Source organism: Accipiter gentilis, chromosome 13, assembly GCF_929443795.1.
Source record: "Accipiter gentilis chromosome 13, bAccGen1.1, whole genome shotgun sequence".
NCBI lineage: Eukaryota > Metazoa > Chordata > Aves > Accipitriformes > Accipitridae > Astur > Astur gentilis.
Window position 1 is genome coordinate 18998382 of NC_064892.1, and position 17201 is coordinate 19015582.

General features: G+C 36.8%; 1 protein-coding gene across 2 annotated transcripts in view; it reads right to left on the reverse strand.

Moving 5' to 3' along the window:
- The window catches only part of PIBF1 (progesterone immunomodulatory binding factor 1), a 123403-nt gene that overhangs the window by 87207 nt on the left and 18995 nt on the right, over positions 1–17201 (reverse strand). For both annotated transcript variants that reach the window (XM_049815607.1, XM_049815608.1), the window contains 4 exons: positions 15955–16088; positions 13807–13915; positions 8261–8442; positions 3517–3642 (listed from right to left, as the gene is read on the reverse strand). In XM_049815607.1, coding sequence (XP_049671564.1) covers positions 3517–3642; positions 8261–8442; positions 13807–13915; positions 15955–16088 — 551 coding nt within the window. The remainder of the gene's footprint in view (positions 1–3516; positions 3643–8260; positions 8443–13806; positions 13916–15954; positions 16089–17201) is intronic.

Genomic DNA, 17201 nt, shown 5'->3' on the forward strand with positions numbered 1-17201 from the left:
ATCTGCACAGAACCATAAAATAATACAAACATTTTATTGTAAACAATCTATACTTTTTCAATTTTTTTAACCAAGAATCAGTCAACACTTGCAAACTACCTCATTATTATTTCACTGACACAAATGAGAATAGTATGATATGAATAATAATACATATAGTATTTGTGTTAAAAAATTATACAGGTATTAATAGTCTGTTAATCTATAGTCTGCCTGTAGCATAACATTGCAATAAACCGTACCAAGTAGAAGTACTGCTTAGTTAGTGCTTATAAGCTGTATCTCCATTATTTAGTGCAACACAGTAAAAGACAATTTGCAAAGCAAACAGTGGTTGTTGAGGACCAGACACCTATGTTATGACTATTTTCGAGGATTTTACTCTACTCCTTGTTTGCTCCTGCAACTTGAATGCTCACTAGCATTTGGAATGTATTAGAGACTCCTTTCAATTTCGTTTCATCTAAAAGGAATCCCGTTCATGTGCTACAAATGTGAACACAATACCGCAAATCCAAGCACAAACTGTTAGGCAAGCAAAAATGTGGCAAGCAGCAATGACTAGGGGGTTTCACTTCAAAACCACATTCTTCATCTGAACTAAACTGTTAATGTAAATGCAACCAAGCTCTTCCCACTGAAGTTGTTTCTTCCCCCCCTCTCCCACAGGAACTTTCTGACTTAAAGTGAAATTATGGTCTCAGGCAAATTTTGAAGAAAAAAGTCAAGATATAGAGGTAAATGGAAAATTATTAAGCCCATCTAAATGTTATCCTAGGTCATTTTTAAGCCACACTAATGGTGTATCATTTTTGGATGAAAGACTATTTTCTAGGCTAAGAAAATGTTATCAATGGCACTTTTCTGAACTCAAAGTAGTTCATATGAATAGGAAATAGTTACTCATGAAGAATGAGCATCAGAATTATGTAACAGTTAATTAACTACAAGAGAAAGATAACAAAATTTTCTTTAAAAATTGAGTTACTGGGCTACAGAATTTACCAATGAAATTCAGGGACCGATCTTGAGGGTAGATTCTTTAAAATTGACTCATACCAAAATATAAGAACATGGTAATTAATTTTGTTAACAGCATTAAGATCAAGCATACTATGTCTCAGAGTAGGAGTACAATGTTGTATTCTTAAGACTAGAGTAACGGAAGTGGGATAACAATTAAAAGGTAGGAAATACACAGCGACTCATTTAGAGAATAAACTATTTTGCTTAACTGAACAGCTAATCAACTGAAAAAGCAGAAGGAAAAAGGACACAAGTGAGGTACTACTCAACCAACAAGATGACAATCACAGATGCAATGTACCTTCTGTTGAAATATATTGAACAGAGCTAGGAAACACACTAGCGACACTGCCAGTTTTCAGATGGTGTGATTGAGATTTTAAATGAGGTAAAGAACCTATCTGACAGCTGCGTGTACAGGCCATATGGACCATCAGGTATCTAGCAAGCCTATCATACAAGTGAAAGTACCCTTCCAAAATAGGACAGAGATACTACCTACAGATTCATGAACAGGTATGGGGAAAAAAGGTAGGATGAGGGCAGGGGAGGGGAAGAGGAAGCACAGAGGCACATATATTAGCTTTTGAAGTAAACCTCTTAGCAACTGCCATTTGTTGCACTTCAGTTCACAGCCCTAAACTATTCTAGAGTGCACAAACTGGATTCCAGTCAGATTGAACCAAGTCAGAAGATCTGCTCAGGGGGAGCATCTAACATGCTCAAAACTACTAAGTTGTGTTTGATCTATGGGAACATACTACAGCTAATCCAAAGTCAAACCTCATGCAGACATTCACATGCCCTGTGAATTCACTCATGCTTGCTAATGCAAATATAGCCAATGCTTACCACAACCAAACAAGTGAAACTGATCTCAAATAAATTAAGAATGAAAGCATCACTTTTTTATTGGTTGTCACTGCCTGTCCCATCCTCCCCCACCCCCCATTTTAGCTTCTTGAACTGACTCAGCCAAGTGTAAAATAAGTGCTGATAAATTCAAGGGAAGCATCAGGCTTTGCAAAGTGGTAAGGAGTAAGAGCAACGGAGTATTAGATTAGTTTAGCTGTAGTACCATTCTATGCTTTGAGCCTGAAGATGAAACCAGCACCTTAGCTTTATTTTCAGTCACAAGCAGCATCTCACCACATCACACAAATTCATTGCAAACTGCTTTGCTCACAATTTGGGGTTCCATTTGTCTCGCCAATGAGGGGCACCTCAGACTGGAAAGCACTGTCTTATGGTGGATTTTTTTAGTATTTTGCAGAAAGAGCATACACTATAAATCCTTTTTTTGCAAAATATGAAGTCAAATCTAAGGGATTTACATTTCAGAAGTAATTATTTCAAAACGAGGAACAAAACTTCTGTAAATCAGTTCCAGATACAAATGAAATATCTTTCAGTAGCTTTCTCAATGATACACAGCCCTTGTCAAAGCTCCATGAACAGTGGAGGTTTAAATTCATACTTTGTAATTCAAAATAGATTTGCATACAGGAAGTGGTGTGGATATATATGTCTGTGTGTATATATTTTACTCACACTTGCAAAACTACACAATGATGTAATTTTTTTTTAATTAGAACCTTCCAGTTGACTGGAAGACAGACAGCAGGAGTCATGTTCTTTTTTCACTCTTCTGAGCAGTAACAAAACTACCTATTAGAGGAACAGATGCTGATGCCACAAATATCTTTTAACTACAGTCATTTCCTTCTCCACACAAGACACTTTGAGGACATCTACAATGAAGTTATAATGAATTATTAAGCACTCTTCCCATTTTAAAGGGATAAAAAGGGCAAAAAAAAAAAAGCTCAAAAGAAATCCAAAAGTCCAAATCCTTAGATCCCTAAAGGCTTATGTATGTGCCTAATTCTGCATCTAATCCCACGGAATTCAACAAGATGACACACATACAAAATTCGATATGCAGGTCTTTGCGGGACTAGGATCTCCTTCAAAAGAGGATTTTATAATAATTTACAAGAAATAAATGCTTTTTTGAATCATAATGCCATAAACAATCTCAAATAGATTTATTTTAGAAGGCATAAGTCTTATTGATTTCCCTCATTTTTTCTGTTTTACTTTCTGCATCAACACTTTTTCTTCTGGTTTCCTGGCAGTTTCAAGATTGCTTGTATAGCATAACAGGTAAACCAACACACTTTGTAGTAATTAACTAACACTGTACATCTGAACAAACTTCAAACCACTGATGTTTATCTAGAACATGAATTTTAATAATACTTTTCATTGACAATGTTGGATGTCCATTATTTAATAACAATTACAACACCATATATTTACTGTATAATTTCATTTTAGTTTTTACAGGATTCTCCTCACTTTTATAATTGAACTTAAATTCTCACATTTTGATTACCTCTCAAAGAGCCAGTCAACTGGGATTATACCTAAGCACAAAACATTTTGTCAGTTTTGCCCTAATTAGGTTATTGCCTGCAACTTATCTACCTGTTTTCACGTTCATACATCTCTTTTGAAGTGCTTCTTAGTTGCTCAATTTCTTGATTTGTTTTCAACCTTATTTGTTCCAACTCTTCATGCAGTCTCTTTTCATATTCTGTTTTATAGTGGTCTCTGTAAGTAAACAAACACACAACATGGGAATTTAAAATTAATTGCACTGGCCAAAATATCAAAACTTCAGGTACAGCTGTACAGGTAGAACAGAGCACTTCTTGACTTTACATTTTAATTCTTACTCATTTTCCTCCCAAATTGCTTGAAAAAAATATTAGCCTATGTTGTTATGCAAACTGAGTGAAAATCAATCAGGAATAAATAATATTTAGTTGGGAATAAATAAAAGCTTTCTACATACTTTTAAAAGTTTTTTAAAGTAATTCAACATTGATTAATCATACAACATTAGGCTTAACATTCTTCCAGAAATTCTTTGTCAGCCTCTATATGAGGGTTTGTTTACATTAATTAACCACTTAAAAAAAATTTCCTCACTTTCCAAAGTTTTCTAGCTTCTTCATCACTGAGTAAGAGTTGATCAACTTGCTAACTTGCAATACTGCCGTGCTACTCCAAGACTTTGTTGTGTACTATTTGCACCTCATATGGGGAAAAAACCATCACAAGAAACATTGAAGATTACATGCTGTAGACATTTGTGAAGTCGAAAAAATCAAAGATTTGGGAATTTATTCTGTCAGTGTGACATAAATGAAAATACACGCTTAAGTTTAAGAAGCAGATATCAGAAGATTCCAGGATGAAAGAGTTTCATTTCAGAGTAATATTGATGCCTTTTTGTAACTTTGGAAGCCCATGACAGATTGTAGGGAATCCCGTAAAGAATTTCTCCTACGAAACTACAAAAAAAGGCTTATGTTGTAAGTACTTAACAGCTAAGGAATGTCAAAATTTTATAGCACCTAGTTAGTGTTCAAGAATAATCAATCAGCAATGAGGAACTGCTAGAAGGTACATGTTTATGAAGAAATGTGCATTTACAACTGTAAAAGGTTTTAGATTTCTTCCAACTTCCAATTATGTGATAACTTCTAACTTTTAGAAATTAGCACTTCAGCTGGCCCAAACCTCCTTCACATTAACTAAAAGGCCCAAAATATTTAAATGTCAGAATGCTTGCTGTCCAGGTTTTCCTGTTTTCTTTTTATTGAGACACTGAATTTCAGTTGACCTACAAGGTAGAAGTAAATTTATCTCCTCTCCTTCCTCAACTGCACCACACTACAGCAAAATACTTTATGAAGATCTTTGATACGATGAAGAAGTTTATAATAAAAAACCAACAAGAACAAACAAAACACAGTACTGGAATGTAAGGTCCCCATTATAAACTTTTGGTGTTCTTTACACATTATGTGGCTCCATACATAGGGAAAGAAGAAAAAAAAGAACGCTGACAATCAGGACCTCAGGATACAATTCCGATGTTCAGAATCAGTAAGAATCACCCTTTTCTTGGTACTTGGATAATTTGCTATTACCATTACTACGTGCCAAAAAGAAACTGCTGTCACTGCAGAAATTACATGTTCTTTCCCATGGCAAGACTGCTAAAAGTCAGGAAGGTTCACTGAAAAAATTAGAGCAATTTGGAAAAGTCTTGAACACCCACAGTGATGGCACCAGAAGACAGTTCAAAGTGACACTTATCTTTATGATGACTAAAATAAACAAATGGTATAGTAAAAGGCATATTCTGAGTATACAGCTTGACTGCCCTGCCAATGCCTTTTAATAAACAGCAAATGAATTGCTGCTGAAGCAAAGAATCATCATTCGTGATTTTTATTCCTGACCTGCTGTTACAGTCTTTTGCTTGAGCAGTAATTAAAAATGTTTTTGCCTTATCAAGTTGTTTTGTCTTCTTCAGGCTGCAGGCTTTAATGAACTTCTTTCCAGGCCTATTATACATAAGGCTTTATACTGCAAATAAACTAAATGATCTAAGCATCTCAATGCAACTATGGATAGTGTTTTAAGATTAAAACATATAAAGGGAAATCTTTTGTGTTGGTCTGTGCTTACACATAGATTCCCAAGAACTGTAGCTATGAGCTGCTGCCATTCATCTTGCCATAATCTCAACCTATTTTGAAGTGTTCCTTTTTAATTGGCAAGTTAAGCCCTCAGTTTCCTAAAGTGTGTAATTTCCTAACTGCAGTACCCCGATGCCAGCAGTTCTGATGGCGACCAGAAAGTGAATTATTCTTTATTCCTAAAAATAGATACTTGGGTTTGTTTTCATCATCTTCATTCCTGAACTACAGCAACCAAAAGAGATCCAGATGTGAAGCAAGCATTAAAAAGCCTCAAATTCTTCAAAAGGTAGCAAATAGAAGCTTATTACCCAAACTGATGTCACCTCCAGGTAGCACTGAGGACTGTAGAGTGTCCATTAGTTGGTATAGTTTTCTCCTGCTCTGCTTTTGTACCCCTCTAATTTACCTAACAAAAAAATTGGATTCTGTAGAGGTCTTTATAAGAAACCTAATACCATACATATTTGACCTGAGAGATGAATGGTTTAAATTGCTGAATAGACAGGATTCCTGTACATGTATGTGAGAAAATATAAAGAAGGTACAGCTTCTGCAATATTGCAGATCACATGCAGGTTTTAAAGCACTTTACAAAAGGATACTATTACCTCCATTTTACAAAAGAAACCTTTCATGAACATTCTTACATTTTACATTACATTTTTTACGTTATGAAATTACTTATTCAAAGTTCATCAGCAGGTCAGCAGTGGAACCTTGAATAAAATCTAGACTGTCCGAGCTGCAGTGCAGTCCTACATATGCTGCTCAATACACTACACTGTCTTCTCTGCTATGCCTTATTATCGCTGCAAAAGACAATAATGGTCACTAGAGGAGAGCAGACATACCTGCATTATTCATTACAATTAATATCTGTCCTATGAAAATTATCATCATGAAAAGAGTCACCAATACCAATGATGTCAAGAGAGAGATTTGGTAACAGTACAGAATCCCAATGACAGTATCGAGACCTCTAACAACAAAGTAAGAGTCACAGAATTTCTCTTTAGTTGGTATCAAAATGTAGAAGACAGAGACCTCTGATATTCCAGCAGACAGTGGCAGGCTTGCACAGTATCCCAAACTGTGGTAGAGGCAAGCTACATATGTCTCTTTCTGGGTTCCCCAAATGGAGACAGCTCTGTAAAAGTGCCTCTTTATCATTGTTACAGGATAAGGATTTCACAGTGCTTTTCTACAAATAGGAATCTAGCTACAGGAGTCACTGTTTACAAGCACATTTATAGAGAAAGACTGCTCAGGCCTACGTCTTTAAAACCCCATGTAAAAAATAAGTCTTAAAAATTTATTTAAAATGCAAACTGCAGGTGAACATAGTTCTGAGATATACACATGTAAAACAAATTAAAAAAAGTTTAAGTGACTGCATTGAAAGGAAAAACAGCATTAAAAACACTGCTGATATGGGCTAGAACTCCATATTATTATTTCCATTTAGATAACAATTTGTCTTTTAGTTCTATTACAGGAGAGTCGTATTAGCACATTTCATGATAGTTATACAAGGACACAAAATTCATAGATGCTGTTTGCAGTTCCATCTTCTTGATTCAAACCAAAGGAAGCAGCTGAAGAGAAGGTGAACATACTTCATACTCTAAGCTTATTCATTCAATCCACAGCTGTTTGTTTTGGTTTTTTTTTTTAAGGACAGTACGAACCAAAACAATAGTTTTATGTTCATTAGTGAAGTACATACAGGCAAATACTTGATGTTATTTTGGGAATATATACTGAAATGATATTTTTTGGCATTTAAATGTAGGGAAATAACATGAACCGGATAACCTTGAATTCTGAATTAGAAAAATCTAAATGTGGTTTGAAACTGGACAATGCTCTTAGTCCTATGATTTACTTTTAGGTAGTCCTGCAAGGAGCAGAGAGGTGGACTCGATGCTCCTTATGGGTCCCTTCCAGCTTGAGATATTCTATGATTCTATGAAATTTTGTTGTAGAGCATTACATATGTAGCAAGATATGTATCTGAATAGCGTAGTGTTTCCTATTTAACATGTCATACATATATGTATACCAATTCAGGTAACATCAAGATTTGACACTATTTACCACTCTGGCTAGCATACAGTGATCAATCTAATTCTCAAGGCTACATTTAGAGAATCTGAATTCAAACTTGAGATATGAAAGACTGATAGCTCTAATAGTTGATAAGAAACATGCGATGTCCTATTTTAAACATTTGTGAAAATTAAATATATTTATTTTATTCTGCAATAATCGTTCAGATTGTCTTTCAAATGCTCCTGATTTTAATAAAGGTCATTTGGGGTGGGTGGGTAGGGAGTAAGATATGTAACATATGCACTTCAAAGAGTTTTCCTCTTTTTTGTAATTAATTATAGGTGTATATAGAAATTTATGGAGGTAACTAAGAGAACAGTTGCCATAAACTTTCAATGCTGATGTCTTCACTACTATGGTCTTATATAAAAGGTTTTAAAAAAAAAAAATAATTTGCTGATACGCATTGAGACTCAAAGTGTTCTGTTTCTAGTTCCACAAATATGGCCTAGCTTTCTGAAAGTTAAAATTATTTTTAATTAAAGAGGATTTGTGCAAGAAACAAAGGAATATAGTTCAATAACTTGTCTATTGATAGAAGTGAACACAGAGTAACTTACCTGGATGCAACGTATTTTTCATACATTTCTTCCCTAGCTTTTTTGGCATCCTCTAGCTGAATCTGAAGTCTTTCAAGACGATCTTCTTCATGTGCACAGCGAACACTAAGCTCCATGTTCTGGCGATTAAGATAATCTTTATCTTTTTGCAACAAACTGAGAGATTGTTGTATGGTTGCCAGCTATAAAATGCATTAAAAAGAACACTTTAACATGAACTTCAAGGTAAGTATTTAACCTATGTACACATATTTACGCTTTCATTTTAACTCTCTTCTGCAAAGTTACCTGAACAAAAAAACTCTACACTTACGTTTAATGTAAGTTGGTGAAGCTTTATGCTGAAAAAAGACTGTCGTGGTTTAACCCCAGCCAGCAACTAAGCACCACGCAGCCGCTCACTCACTCCCCCCCATCCAGTGGGATGGGGGAGGAAATCGGGAAAAAAAGTAAAACTCCTGGGTTGAGATAAGAACGGTTTAATAGAACAGAAGAGAAGAAACTAATAATGATAACACTAATAAAATGACAACAGTAGTAATAAAAGGATTGGAACGTACAAATGATGCGCAGGGCAATAGCTCACCACCCGCCGACCGACACCCAGCCAGTCCCCGAGCAGCGATTCCCTGCCCCCACTCCCAGTTCCTATACTGGATGGGACGTCCCATGGTATGGAATACACCGTTGGCCAGTTTGGGTCAGGTGCCCTGGTTGTGTCCTGTGCCAACTTCTTGTGCCCTGGCTGGCCATGAGAAGCTGAAAAATCCTTGACTATAGTCTAAACAATACTGAGCAACAACTGAAAACATCAATGTTATCAACATTCTTCACATGCTGAACTCAAAACATAGCACTGTACCAGCTACTAGGAAGACAGTTAACTCTATCCCAGCTGAAACCAGGACAAAGACTTCAATAAAATCATAATTTTATGAGTTTCAATGACTTAGTTCTGGTAGTTGGCAACTGAAAAAGAGGTAAAGTGTCCCTTAATCTACCTCAGTATCTAAATAGCACTGAAGTATTGAATAGTGATAGTACTGAATAGTACTAAGTCAGAAATACTGATGTCAAGTCCTGGTGCCAATCTATCATCATACTGGCTACAACATTCTCAGAAACAGAATTCAAAAGTTTAAGGGCACCAGAGTTGTTATTGCTCTGTGAAGAAATGGTGAAACTCGTAGTTCTGGGGCTGAAGTATATCATGATTGTTGTGGACAAGGTAATGATTCAGGCCAGCACCAAGGGCAAAGAGGGTTATGCACGCCTTGTTTTGACTTTCATTTAGCATGGTGTTGCTACAGAAGGCTGAACTGATGCCAAAACAGAAACATGAATATCCTGTGAGTCTCTGTAATGGCCTTCCCAATCACCACATCTTTACTCCTCCAAGAAGAAAGTGGTGCAGGAGAGAGTAGTCTCCATCTACTTGAGGTGAACATTGTCAGAGAACAGCCACAGAGCATAATGGCACTGGTGTAGAGTGGCCCAACTCATTCATGATAGCAAAACATAGTTTTATTGCCTTAAATAATTTTACTGTTTAAAGTTCCTGAGGATGTCACATGCCAAGTTCAAAGAATGATAAATTAATAGCTTATCAGAAATATGTCCCCCAAAGCTATAAAGACATCATGTACTTGTTTTAGATAGAATTCACCCTTCCTGAGTCATAAAAGAACTAAAGGTTACTTAAGGGACATACCTGAATCAAACAAAAAGAACAACTAGTTAAACAGCTGAAAATTCATACAAAAAAGAAAAAATGCTCTTAGAGGCATGCTTCTCTCCATCTGCCCACTTGCTGAGCGCCACAGAGGGTGAGGTTAATGCCTGTCCTATACTTATTTAAGAAAAAACCACAACTGTGCTCTCCTTCTCCAAGTAAGAGGTTATACATATATCCACAGTGAACACAAACATCATGGACTACATGAAGAAAGAAATCTAGGATTTACTACCCCCCTCCAACTCCTCCTCCCCTGGAATAAGTGCTGTGTAAACACTTACAACTCTATGCTCTTCCAATCCAGAACCGGTGACACTGTATCAGCATACACAAAACCTACTATGGACCTTCCAGGAGATTCAAGTAATGACACAGTTTGAAGTGGTATTTTAGTTTATAGTGCTACTTTTATTGCCTCTCAGATTAATAAGTCTTATGAGGAGCAGCTGAGGCAGCTGGGGCTGTTTAGTCTGGAGATGAGGAGGCTGAGGGGAGACCTTATCGCTCTCTACAACTACCTGAAGGGGGGTTGTAGTGAGGTGGGTGCTGGTCTCTTCTGTCAGGTGGCTGGAGATAGGACGAGAGGAAAATGGCCTCAAGTTGCAACAAGGGAGATTTAGGTTAGATATTAGGAAAAATTTCTTTACTGAGAAGGTTGTCAGACATTGGAATAGGCTGCCCAGGGAAGTGGTTGAGTCACCATCCCTGAGGTATTCAAAAAGCGAGTAGATGGGGTACTCCAGAACATGGTTTAGTGGGCATAGATGATGGTTGGACTTGATCTTGAAGGTCTCTTCCAACCTAAATGATTCTATGATTCTATGAATTTAGTATAGAGTTAACAAAAAAAAAAAAAGGCATTGCTGCTGCTACACTGCAGTACTTGATGCATACATACAAACTTGATGTACGTGACAATACTTTTTTGGCCATTGTTATATGCTGAGAACAAACCTGCATTTTGATGTCCTCTTACTATGCTAGAACACTGATGAATAAACAGCCTAACAAAGCCTTCAGACTGATGTAAAAGAGAATATCAGAGTTACTTTCTAACAGAAACTCAGTTTCTTCCCTAGTGTTTCGGAGAATCTCTATGGCTCCTTATAAAATTAGGCAGAGGAATACTATCTTTAAAGTGGTAGTTATAGCCACTATTTTATCTGTAACACTTTTATACAGAGACACTAAGGAACACAATCTCCCTTGAATTCTCTCAGACATAATTGATCTCATTTACTCAGCTGCCAAAGTGTTAGCACACAAAGATCCTCCATTTGATTCTTGCCTGGACCTGTACAGAAGTCAAGAACAACCTTCTCATGCAGTGCTCCTTTCATATTGCATTAAAAAGTAAACTTGCAAATTAATTCAGAACAGCCAATCAATTATTTCTCTATTCCTTTTGGTGTTTCCTGTAAAGATCTCTATACAGCTTAAAAAATAGTCTTGTTTTTGCATCAAAGTTGCACTGAGCTACAAACCATCTGATAATAGTCAATGACGATATAAACTGAAAAAGTTTCTTTCTTGAGATCCAGTAAAAGCCTCTTCTCCCTCCCCAAAAGCTGTTGCAAAGTTACACCTACATCCAATGAAGGGAAAAATGTGATTCCGATAGTTTTAGGTGATTCTATCCTAACTAGCTTACTTAAGGTGAATAACTAATCCTGCAGGTTCAGTGAAGCGATTCTTGCTATGAACAATTTAGATGCAGAAATAGTGAAAATAGATACTGTGTAATGGAAGCTTGCACTGGTATAAACCATCAAAAGTCCTATAGACCAAGGCAGTGGACTTGGAAACATTCTTTACATGTGTTTCTCTGAGTCCCTTGACCCAAAAGTTATCATACATGCCCAGTAAGGGAGCCATCACTGAACAGAATTCATGACTCTTGGATGAATAAATTACTAAACAGAGAAGCAGCAAGAGAAATTTCTCTTGACCTGACAGGCTTCTGGCTCTTAAAATGTCTTTAGAGCAGCAGAAACACATTGCCTTGTGCAATAGTAGTGCTACCAGAACAGCAATAACCGAGATCTGAGTGAAGTGACTGAACTAACTGGATCAGAACTCACTGGAACCCTAACAAAGATGAGAACCCCTCTGTGCCTGAAGAGGCATTTATTCATTTCCCAGTAGAAAGACTTTCAAAGACTACTGGAGACACATTAGAGAAAAACAGTCCATCATCCTAGTAGATAGTCCTGCCCAGAAGAGAAACAGCACTGTAATTCCTCTTGTCAACATGCAGTATCATAGAAAGAGGAGGTCTGGAATAGAAGTCTCTCTATTCCTGACACAGAACTAACTTCTGTAAAGATGAACTGAAGGAAACTTCAGGCAACTGTACCGTTATTTTACTAGACAGTCACAAAGAAGAAAACCTTTGTATTCTATTGATGTATAGAAAAAACATATACAACAAAACATAAGCTGTATAGTAGCTCTGCCCTACTGTCACTATTGATCAAAAAGAGCTAAAGCAAGTTGTAACTAGTTCTGCACCTTTTGAGAAAGAGAGCATACTCACAGCATTCAGCCTTCATGGGTAAATTTTGCCCTTGGGCCTCTCAGGTTCCTGAGCTCATTGGCAGAATTTGGAAGGCTGAAGCAAAGGAAAACTAAGATAGAGACATAGGAAAATGGCATGTACATAATGCCCAGGGAAAAATGGAAAGCACTTGACCAATGTTGAGGGAGATCGCCAATGTTGTTGTGAGGTTGGCCAGCTGTTTGAAAGATCATAGCAAGCGAGCAAGGCTTCTGATGACCAGAATTCACCTTCAAGGAGGATGGCCCAGGGAACTCCAGGTTGGTAAATCTAATCTCAGTCCCTGCAAAGATTATGAGGCAAATCCTCCTGGAAGCCATATCCATGGATATGGAGGAAAAGGTGACTGGAAACAACTAGCATGGATTTACCAAGGCCAAACTGTGCCTAGCAAACCTGACAAGAAAGTTGGCTCTATGGATAAGAGGACAGCTGTCCATGTCATTTATTTGAATTTTTGTATGGCTTTCAGCCATCCCCCATAACACCTCTACGGGAAAACTGGCAAAATATGGATTGGATAGGCAAGCACCAGCTGAACAAACTAAACATGAGCCAGAAGTGTGCCCTGACAGCGAAGAAGGCCAAGTGCCTACTAGGCTGTATTAGCAACAATGCAGACAATAAGTTGAAGAAAATTATTATAATCCTGTGTTCAGTACTTGTGAGACTGTATTTGGTGTGCCACGTCCCATTCCGAGTTCCTCATAAAGACATACGTTAACATACTGGAGCAAGACCAAAAGAGCTCCACCAAGATGGTCATGGACTGCACAGCATGTACAAGGGGTTGAAAGAAATGGAGGGTTTTTTCAGCCTTCAGAAGAGAAGTCTGGGTAGGGAAAAATCTTGTTATCTTCACCTATCCAATTGGAATGCATAGCAAGAGCCAGACTCTTGAAAGTGCATAATGACAGGACAAGAGGCAACAGAAAAAAGCTGAAACAACTCTGATTAGATTTTACAAAAACTTTTTCACAAAGAGGGTGGACAAACACTGGAACAGATTGTCCAGAAAGGCTGTGGAAATCTACATCCTTGGAGATACTCAAAACTTGACAGAGCCCTAAGCAACCTGACCTAAGCTGGCTCTGCACTGCATAGGAGGGTTGGACCAGCTGGTCTCCTGATGATCATTCTAATCTAAATTATTCCATGATCCTACAGGTGATCCTGACAGACTTGATTAGACAAAGAATCAAATTACCAAGATGAAGGAACAGACAATTACTGAAATAAGAACTTTACGTTTACCTCTTTTGATAAGTCATTTCTTTCTTTAGCTTGTGCTTTGTTTGACACCTCTAATATTTCATATTTTCTTCTGAGTTCTGACAATTCATGTTCAAATACATCACGTTCACTGTTAAAATAAAGTGAAACTATTAGATGCATAAAGTGTAATGAACAAGATTCCTGTGCATTTATAATTTCTCATCCTTCTTCCAATCAGTCACTCATAGGGCAATTAGTGATAATCTTACCTTTTTTAGTTATTAACACCTACAACAGTATCTTATTATATGAAAGAATTTTCACTTCTAAGTATTTAAAAAATAATCTTAAATTATAATACAATAATCCTGAATTGCTATCCTAAATTATTTAATTCTCTGATTATTCTTTAGTGTAACTTTGGGCTATCCATTTCTCCTCTTAGCAATGAGCTGCAAGGACCCTTGTCTATCCTTTTAGCTTTATCAAGCTTTTGATGCTATTTCCCATGACATTCTTTTGAATCTTTTGCAGACGTTAAAGTCTGATGAAAAAGTAAAGCCACTTCATTCCCATCTTCCTAATCAAACACAAAGCAATCTATACTTGTTCTCAGTTGCTACTCTCCCTTGTATACTGTCCCTTGATACCAGAGGGGGTTGTACTACTTTTCTCATGTGTAAAATATACATGACACAGCTGCAAAAATTATGTTGGTGTCCTGAATAAGAGTGCTTTCCATACACACAAAGCAGCAGCTCTATGTCTCCACTCCACTCTGACCCTGTCAGAACAGTGAAATGAATGAGCCAGTATGATCTTGCAGTTTGGAAAAAAAGCTAACCAGTTTTATATTAAGCAAAGCATAGCTTTAAAGCTGAGACAACTTGTAGTACACCAGAACTAGAAGATTTGACATAGCATTTTTAAAGGCAGAAACAAGCCTGGAAGTGATTAACTCCTGCAATGCTCCCAAATATCCTCATGCAGTCATGCCAACAGCGCTCTCCCTTCCCCTTCATCTGTGCCTACCTGGATGAATACAACCTACTCTCTCAAATATAGTTTTGGCACGTTCATTCATGCCTTTTTAAACTCAAAGACTATTTTAAATGTACACTGTTAAACACTGGGGCCATTCACATGAACGTTATTACGATCCACTTATTAGGATTCAGTTGCACATAGGAAGCAAACCATAGCATCAATCCATCCTATTTGCAACAAGCTTCCAGGTAGATTCCAAGGTTGTTTTAGTACACATAACTGTGAACAGTTATCCAGAAGACAGACTCTCCTTCAAATGACTTGGTGGCAAAGTCATTTGTGTCAGTAACTGTGCCCAAGTTCATTCAGCATGAACAACTAAGGAGCTGACATGGTGTTTTCTACTCATAATTCCCATATTTCAAACCATTCCCCAACAGATGTGCCAAAGGCCAGATTTCTTGTACTAGCAAGCACACTGAAAAAGCCATTTGGGAGCTGGCCTGTGAAGTATACATCCATGAGTGTATTTACAAGAAGTTCATTTTCACTATTTTGCAATTGTTATTTACAAGCTGGGCATTCAAAGCATAGGCTAGAACTGTAAAATCTGTATTTTAAAAATGAAGAGAGACACTGGAACTTCCTGCAGATAAACCAATTCACTATGGTAATCCTAAAATTCTTTGACAAAGAGTTCTTGTAACAGCCCTTTCAAATTTATGGTTACAAGGGATATCTTAAGTTGTAAATATTAATTCCCAACGTCCTACCCTCTTAATTCACTGTGTAGGCACCAAACAGTAGAGCACAGGACTTTTTGTTAGGTCATTGCTTTTAAACTAGGAGAAGAAAAAAAAAAAAAAAAAGAAAAAAAGAGAGTAGCTGTTCTAAGATACTTGGCATCAACAGCTCCCACTTTAGCAGCAATGAGACTAACAGGCTCTTCTGAAAACACAGTAAATCCCTAAATATAAACTTTTAGGAAGATAATTTGATGCAACAGATTTCAAAATGTTGTTCATCTTATGACTGCAATATACTACAGGACATAATTGAACAATTAGTGGATTGAGGTAAGGATAAATATCGGTTGTGTGCGTAAGCCAAAAATCAAATGAAAAACCCTAGTCAATCAAGGCTGAAGCTTATCTATTAACATTTGTATGTTAGTAGAACACTTGAACTAGAGATACGTACCATTTTACTTTATCATAGTTCTCTTGTCTGTAATTGCCTCGCTGAATCATCTGCTTGGTATCAGCCAGTTCCAGTGCTAAACGCTGGCATCTAAGCTCAAGCTCTGACCGATTCCTCCTCTCCTCTTCATAGCTCTAGAACGTAAGACATTTTGAAATGATCATAGCTACACTGATATTTACTTAAAGCAATCACCGACTAAGTTTTGGTGAGGTGAAGACCTCTCATGAATATTCAGTTGGTAGTATATTCATTTGTCTCAGCATTTAGAAAATTAGCACACATCACAAATTAACCAGCTATATTGATATTCAACTTATTTTTATCTTATTTTAAATAGTTGATTAATGTACCTATTTTTTCTAACACATTTGTCCATTAGCACAAATTCCAAGACCAGTAACCCTCATATGTACAGCTGGTGGTCTATAAACCTATAGTAGGAGCACAAAAGTCACGCCACCTTTACAACATTTTCAAACAAGTTTCCTTGTGATGATGCTTGCTGGTCCATTTGAAAAAAAAAGAAAGAGGATTAGTAATTTAGAAAGTTTGGCAACTTCTGTCACTATATGAAAAATGCTAGCCAGGTACTCCCAAATTGTATCTGGTAACTTTGCTTAAGCATATCATCTAAAGCTTTGGTGGAGGAAGTAAGGAAAAAAAAAAAAAAAAAAAAAAAAAAAAGAAAAAGGGTGCTTATTTTATGGTCTATCAGTGTTAAACTTTCATTTTCCTTTCTTTTTCTTCTTTGTGTACTTTGAGAGCCTACTATGGGAACTAGAAAAAAGGGACTAAAGGAAAAGAACACACAGAAGGCATGTCTTTTAAAACACTGGTTATTCCTTTTGAAAATAAACAGGATTTCCTAATCATCATACTCTTCCCTCCCACCCCCCATGGGAACAGCAGACTTTTGTACTTTCATCTCCAATCTAGACTCCATTTCTCAGATTTTTCTATAAAGTAGCTATTTATTTTCACAAACTTACCTTACTTTCTTGTCCTAAATGCTGTACTACGTAGTAATTTCTTTACAAAAACAACCAAAAAATAATGCCTATCCACCTATACTAGGGAAAACTGATGGAAAGGAAAAAAGAGTTGCTTGTTAAAAATTTGAGAATACCCCCTGGGCATCTAGATTTTTTTCCACATTCTGTTTCTGAGAATACAGCTGAGTTCTGTTTTATGCTATGGTTGAGACATGGCAAGCTTGATAATGGATGCTTGATAAACAATAACTC